The 7363-nt window shown below is 45.5% G+C and overlaps 2 protein-coding genes across 2 annotated transcripts; both read left to right on the top strand.

The window, feature by feature from the left end:
• On the top strand, positions 1-2330 carry nkx2.3 (NK2 homeobox 3). The gene is made up of 2 exons (XM_028959523.1): positions 1-208; positions 1136-2330. The coding sequence occupies exons 1-2, from the start codon at positions 7-9 to the stop codon at positions 1690-1692; spliced, it is 759 nt and encodes a 252-aa protein (XP_028815356.1). The 5' UTR covers positions 1-6; the 3' UTR covers positions 1693-2330.
• A 1429-nt stretch (positions 2331-3759) lies between these two features.
• On the top strand, positions 3760-5310 carry nkx3.3 (NK3 homeobox 3). Its single transcript, XM_028959585.1, has 2 exons — positions 3760-4013; positions 4405-5310. The coding sequence occupies exons 1-2, from the start codon at positions 3890-3892 to the stop codon at positions 4842-4844; spliced, it is 564 nt and encodes a 187-aa protein (XP_028815418.1). The 5' UTR covers positions 3760-3889; the 3' UTR covers positions 4845-5310.
• Positions 5311-7363: the final 2053 nt, after the last annotated feature.

The following is a 7363-nucleotide window of genomic DNA, read 5'->3' as shown; positions in this document are numbered from 1 at the left end:
GGCGTCATGGTCTCCTCCACGCCGTTCTCCGTGAAGGACATCCTGAAGATGGAGCAGCAGTGCCAGCACCTGTACCCGCTGCGCGCGACCCTGGACCTCCAGGACCCCTACCAGCAGTGCGCGCTCCCGGACCCGAGCGGCCACCCCGCCTTGCTGAACCCACGCTGCGACCCCACGCTGGAGTTCGAGCTCGAGGAACTCGAGGCAGGTCGGTGAGCGCGCGTTCCACGCCCGGCATCAAGACAATTCCGTTCAACAGAACTAATGTATCGCGATAAACACGTTTTTCATGCATTTAAATGTAAATAATTTATATAAGTCCACAAGAACTAACGCAAGACAATAAGATAAATACAGAATGAAGTTTATATAACTACAAGAAAGTAGGTCTGGCAGACATTCAGAACCGTGAGCCCGGAACCCACTTTAATCCTTCCATTTAACAGTCTGGACGTGACGTCAGGTCTTGCAGGGACACGTGACTACAGAAAAAAAAAGATATAATGCCTATATGAGTGTTTGTCCGTGATCTTCCTTTCTGTGTGTGTATGTGTGTTGGGCTGCAATGATGTCGGTAATTTGCTGTATATTTTCTCGTTGTCGCATATTGACCATTAAGTGACCGTAAAACGCACCGTGACACGGTGACAGCGAAGAAAAGCCACTCCGAGGTTTACAGTTTATTTTACTTTGAAATAATGTCGGCAGAACTCATGTTTTGTGGTATCTGTAGGGCGTAGGGTGGTAGTAGCCCAGTAGTAACAACCCTCCAGGGGGGGACTGTCCCTGTAACTACTGATAAGGGCGTCTGAAAAATGCTGTAAATGTAAAATCTCTACAGGGTGGTCACATGGCAGTACGGTACAATTGGTCCAGAGTTTGTCTTAAAAACAACGTCCCTTGGGGAAAAATAAAAATAATAAATTAGAAAACGGTCGAAGAAAAATAGCAAAAATGGCGTAAAGTGATTTCTGGCACCAGAACATTATAAACTAACCTAATCACATACCGGCATACAACGAAAATTGAATTTATTCACGTCGAAATGTCATTTAACAAAATAGAATTTCCGTTTTCCGGGCCTCTCCAGGTCATGAATGGCATTAAACCTGTTGCACATGTCCGATCTTCACAGACGGCTGCGTCGCCCTGCTCAAGTCCCACGAGAGCGAGAGCGACGAGGCGGGCCCGCGCGAGCACGCGCACCGGCCCCGGGCCCGCCGGAAGCCGCGCGTCCTCTTCTCGCAGGCCCAGGTGCTGGAGCTGGAGCGGCGCTTCAAGCAGCAGCGCTACCTGTCGGCGCCCGAGAGGGACCACCTGGCCGCCGCGCTCCACCTGACGCCCACCCAGGTCAAGATCTGGTTCCAGAACCGGCGCTACAAGTGCAAGCGGCAGCGCCAGGACCGGACGCTGGAGATGGCGGGGGTCGGGCTGGCGGCGGGGCCCAGGCGGGTGGCGGTTCCGGTTCTGGTGCGGGACGGAAGGCCCTGCCTGGGCGGCTCGCACGGTTACGCGGCGGGACCGAGCGCGTACGGGTACAACGGCTACCCGGCCCACGACTACACCTACTCCGCCCTTCCGCCCGGCAGCTCCGCGGGCACCATGATGGGCGTGAGCCTCGGCCTGACTGCGTCCCAGGCTCCGGCGCCACAGGGAACCGGCGGAGCGCTGCAGGGCATCTGCGCTTGGTGAGGAGAAAAAAAAACCGTAAAGGACCGAAAGTACTTCAGAACTGAACCACGTCTGGACGGAGGATACGCCAAATCTCGCGAGAGGTTCAAGTCTCCAACTACCTGAAAACGCGCCAATTGCGGCATAATGGACAGTAAGTGGCCACAGCAGGAACAGATTTTAAAGTACAGATATTTAAAGCTCAGCCTTCGACTACGTCCCTGTAAACGGCACCATGGCAAGGAGACGTTTTTTTTCCTGCCAGGACGGCAGTACGCGTTCTAGTGAGTTCCACACACATGGACGTCTGGGAACTGAGCAACAACACGAGAATTTCGGAAGGTTTCCCGCGGTTCTACCCTCTGGTCATTTATATAGGACCTTTATGAAGTGTTCTTGACCTTGATGAGGTGTGGAAAATGTCAGTTTTATACCAGTCTCCATCATTTTGCTTTCTTGTACAGACACAGTGTGCATTGCCTATGTCCTGAATTCAGGAACGTATATATCATTCGCATGTGAATAATATAGAACAAGAATGGAATTGTTTTCATTAATTGACTCTGACTTCAAAACCATGAAAAAGTAAAAAAAACTCACATAAATGTATATACTTTATATAATTTGTGAGATTTGTGCTTATCAATAAAATTATATTTCCCAGCATAACACATACGTTGGGTGCTATTCTACGTGCTATTCAAATGATGACTGATTTAACTGCGCGACACGAAGACTTTTCCAAATGAAATTTCATTAGCGAGCGCAATTGTACCACCGTACAATTGGGACCTGGCGACAGAATTCCACCGGAAACGCAGAGCTCGCTTCATGGGGACGCTGGTGTGACGTCACACAACTCGTCATGAGATTGGCTAGCAAGCCACGCCCAGTTCATAAAGTAACTACGTTTGATTATTATATAAAAAGGCACGGGTCCTGTAGGTTCATGTCGGGGTCATTAAACGTCTTCATTAGCATTTTACCTTTCCTTTTTACTACAGATGGGCAAGAAAATCATGGAAGGAATTTCAAAGTGAGAAAGACAAAACCATTTAACAAGTTTCTACAGAAAATTCCTCTGCTCAATTTGTTTTTTAAATTAAACATTTTTAAAATGTAGATTTCTAGACGAAACACGAGCACGAGACCTTTAGTGCGTCGATGAAATATATATTCTCTCTCTATACACACAGACACACACACACACACAGACCCTGTAGCTCAATTTTAATGAAAATGATGACCACGGGGTGGCGCTACACACTCTTAAACTTGCCGGTGCGCAAATCAATATATAAAGCATTCTGTATGTATTTTTTTACTGGAACAGGGAAGTGTGTGTGTGTGTGGGGGGGGGGGGGGGTGCAAAACAGTTGCAGATGTTGTCTTCATCCATTAATCGATCAAATTCACTAAAACGGTTACTCCGTTTGTAATCCATTTTTAAATAAGTTTGAATAGGCACCGAGCTAATACTGTATTTGGAGGACAAGCTTTTAAAGGTGACTCGGAAAAGCTAGCTTTATGGATTACCGCATGATCTAAAGAGTTATTATAATCACTTCATAAAAGCGAGGTTTTAAAAATCATTCTATAAATACACATGTAATTACCAATAAATTAATAAGTAATACTGCTTACAACAACAATAAAAAATAATACGAATTTAAAGTAATATGAAGGAGAAATGCATTGAAACAAATGTATGTCTTGCCGTAGACAACAATGCCGTCTGGGAAAAAGCATTCATATAAGAATAGGCTTGATATAGTGTAAAATATGAAGAATAAATTGGGTGGTGAGAAATATTATGATTAGACATAAATATGGATTTGATATGAATAATCACTTCACTTTACTAATAACTTTAATAATAAAAAGCTATGAAAAAAGAGACCGCTCACTGATCTGGTGGAGCTGTACCGAAGTCTGAAGACTCTTATTCAGTCCAACGAATAAGGCTGACCAAAGGCGGGGCTCTGGTCAAAATGATCCAATCAGCGACGGCCTGGTGCGTAGGGCGGGACCTAGAGGCAGACGTTGGTGCTTTGATTGCTGGGTTTTTCTTTTTACTGCACAACTGGATCAAATTCGCGAATCTGGTCATGTGCGCCAATGGCAACGATCCAACGGGATAAGACGTTCGAGTCGGTTCTCCGTGTCGCGTGAAAAGCCGCGCAAACGTTTACGTTGGAGACGATTTCCAGGACTTTCCATGGCGCAGAACCGCGCTGCGTTCACCATCCACGCCATCCTGGGGGCCGAGGAGGCCGGACAGAGTCTCCCGGACCTGGAACTGTCTTGTGGGAATGAATCCGCCGGAGAGGAAAGCCAGACCGGTAAATAAATCAAATAATAATTACTATATTTCAATAAATAAATCACATTTTAGAGATAAAGACAGGGTGCATTATTTTCCCAATTAAGTCATAAAATGAAGTAGTTTTCAGTTAGAATTTGAAAGAGAATCGAGAAGATATTATTGCCACCATTCATAGCGAATTCAGAATGAAACAATAATAGCGGTATTATCGTCGTTGACCGGATTTTTCAACTTGCTGAGCTATAAAAAGTCGTGGGTCGAGGATTGTTCAATCTGGACTCATAATATTTCGCTACATTTGCACGCAATTCACCTACATTCATATGAATTAATTCACGTTTCCACGACGATGCTGAACATCTCTGACGAAGTGTCCCGATCCGAATCTGTGCCTCTTATTTACCCAGAAGGCGACAAGCCCCCGGAGGAGCACGAGGCGCGGGAGCGCGAGCACGCGCACGCGCACGCGCACGCGCGCCCCCGCCGCGACCAGAAACGGTGCCGCGCCGCCTTCTCGCGCGCGCAGGTGGACGCGCTGGAGCGCCGCTTCGGCCTGCAGCGCTACCTGTCCGGGCCGGAGCGCGCCGCCCTCGCCGGGGCCCTGGAGCTCACGGAGACCCAGGTCAAGATCTGGTTCCAGAACAGGAGGTACAAGACCAAGCGGCGCCAGATGGCGCAGGGGCTGCCCGGCGGCGCCTGCCTGGCGCTGGCCAGGAGGGTGGCGGTGAGGGTCCTGGTGAGGGACGAGGAGGTGCGCCCGGGTCTCCAGGCCTGTCAGCACCGGCCCTGCCTGTACCGCGTCCAGCCCTGGCTGTGCGGGTTGCGTGCGGGAAGCGAACTGGCGTGAGATCCGAGGACCTGCGCGGTGCGTTTGGGTCGGAACTTTACGCAGGCCGCTTCCGGAACATCAAGCAGCCAAGACGTTTCTGGAGGACGCACTGATTTTTTTTCTACGGTCCTCGTTTAAAAGCACAGTAGAAGAGCAAATATATATGTATAAAACTCGGATGTATATATATATATAAGCATTGTTGGATATCTAAAAAAAAATTGATTCAAAAGGGTGTAATCGAGAGTAAAATCATTTAATAGGATTTTATTAATGTCCTACATGATTTGTGCTGAATTATTATGTTCGGTATTATGATCTTTATTAAACGTGACAGTGACGTTTTCTTGATCGGAAGGCGAATCTGCTTCTTGTGTGTTTGATACGGGCTTTTACCATCCCGCTCCTCGCCCTGTCAGCAGCGCTCATTCAGATGGATGACTCTGGCGCAAATTTGCAGAATTAAACCATCTGACGGAACAGAATACGGATTTTTAAAAAATATTATCTTTTTTTGCGACTATATGTGAGTGTTCAGATGTCTGTACGTTACGATCAGGGGAACAAAGCGTTTTCCTCCACGTGAAATAAATCTCGCACTGTCCGTTTAAATGTTCGAATGTTTAAATATTTCTTATATTTAAGAAACAAATATAAGTAAGAAATATAATTATCGCCACGCTCCGGCAATAGAGGTTCCTCGAGGTCAATAAAACGCCCGTGTAGTTTTATTCAAACCAAATGTGAATACATATTTACTGACGTTGATCGTGACTTTGATAAAGTAACTAAATTGTTCGAATCAGCTGTATTAAAAACTCAACGAAAGCGGCGTGTGTATTGGCATAAATTGTGCGTGTGTGTAGTTGTGTTTGTGTGTATATGTGTGTGTTCCGTTTCATCCAATTGCCATTTTTTAACTAATCGGTGTGGTGTTTAAATAGACTTTCAGGCAGCCGTAATTTCACTCGTTTCAACTATTCGAAACAGTTAATAATTTAATTATAACAGTTAATGAATTTTCTGTTTGAACAGAAAAAAGATGTCTAATACAATTTGGCTCATTCGTTAATTTCGTTATTTAGCCAGTAAATGACAGCCGCAAACCACTGGTTCCAACCTTTACTCCGATTCCAGCCCATTCGTTTTCACGAGGTGCATTGTGGGCTTTTATCCATTTCAGCCTGTTGGGTTCAAGTTTTGCCATTTCAGACTCCCGTCTGTAACCTTTCCTCCAGGAAATAGATTTGGTCATTTAATTTTTTTATTAAAAAGTAATCTAAGTATTATTATCTAAGTAAATCTAAGTAATATGTATTTAACAAGTGTCTGCATATAAAATTGAATCAAAGCTACAAAATGGAACTTGAGTGGAATCTGCTGAAAATGATCATTTTTTAGCAGTTAGAAGCCGGTCCCCTAAACCAGCGATAATCACAAAAAAAAAAAAAAAAAAAATAATTTAATTCTCAGCTAGCAACACTTTGACTGACTTTCTGCACTCCATAGGCTTCTGAAAACACTTGTTGGAAATTCCGAGTTGCACACATCTGCAGGGTGTTCTGACTATTTATTTGAACCAAAATACTCTTCACTTATCTTGGAGGTTTATTCTGTTAAACAACAGTGTGTGTTAAAATTAGAAACTGGCACCAGTACATTTCTGATGTTTATGGAGGTGTCCCCTCTCCAAGAGGCCTCTGGTCACCTATTAACTCCGGACCCCTGGTTCCTGGTCTGGTGTGGCTGACCAGAACCTGCAGGAAGAGGCTTAGAGCTTCTGAGCCCACCTAGAACACATGAAGCAGAAATATGTAAACACTCTGCAATCCGACTTGATGGGGCAATCTGACCATCAGGGTCCTGACTCATCGCCTCCAACCTGTTTAGACAGAAGTCGCAGCGACTACTAGATCTTCACACGCTCACAGACGCTCGGCAAGTAAAAATAAGAGACTAATCCTTGCGTTTTGTGTATTTTGTCGTGACACTGGCGCAGCATTCCATGGCGGAGGAATCTTATTTAAGCGCAGACAAAGATCGGGCTGGAAACGTGCCGACCGCAGACGGCACACGCCCAGCGGACCGGGTCTCGGTAGACTGGCAGAGAAAAATCTTAGGGGGTTGAGATCACTGATGTTGGATAGAAGGGTTTAAGAGCGTCAGAAAAGGTGCAATTATCAGTTCTTTTCTCTTTTTCTTGGCTGTTTTCTTACCAATGCTCAATGCTGTTCTCGGAAATTGGTTCTTTGAGTACGGCACGCTATCTTTTGTGAGATTAAAGATGTCCTCACCCAACTTAGAACATTAAATGCACCAACCAGGAGCGAACACAAAGGATAGAGTAGTATTTAATATAAATACTGTCATCATGCTAGATACAAGGACTGCAAGGTCTCTGAGTAAATATGGAAAAAGTTTAGACTAAAAATGGCAAACAAGGCTCTCCAAAGCAGGGAGCTTTTGCTCTAATGGTGGCATTTCACACCCTTGTTAAGTTGGACATCGGGGACAGTCCTGAAGGTTTATGCTGAACA

The sequence above is a fragment of the Denticeps clupeoides genome, chromosome 2, assembly GCF_900700375.1.
Source record: "Denticeps clupeoides chromosome 2, fDenClu1.1, whole genome shotgun sequence".
Taxonomy (NCBI): domain Eukaryota; kingdom Metazoa; phylum Chordata; class Actinopteri; order Clupeiformes; family Denticipitidae; genus Denticeps; species Denticeps clupeoides.
This window is presented reverse-complemented; position numbering and strand designations above follow the sequence as displayed.

Coding starts and splice junctions, on each gene's coding strand:
- nkx2.3 (XM_028959523.1), top strand. CDS start 7: ATGGTCTCCTCCACGCCGTTCTCCGTGAAGGACATCCTGAAGATGGAG. Junction 209..1,135: donor GCTCGAGGAACTCGAGGCAG/GTCGGTGAGCGC, acceptor CGATCTTCACAG/ACGGCTGCGTCGCCCTGCTC.
- nkx3.3 (XM_028959585.1), top strand. CDS start 3,890: ATGGCGCAGAACCGCGCTGCGTTCACCATCCACGCCATCCTGGGGGCC. Junction 4,014..4,404: donor CGGAGAGGAAAGCCAGACCG/GTAAATAAATCA, acceptor TTATTTACCCAG/AAGGCGACAAGCCCCCGGAG.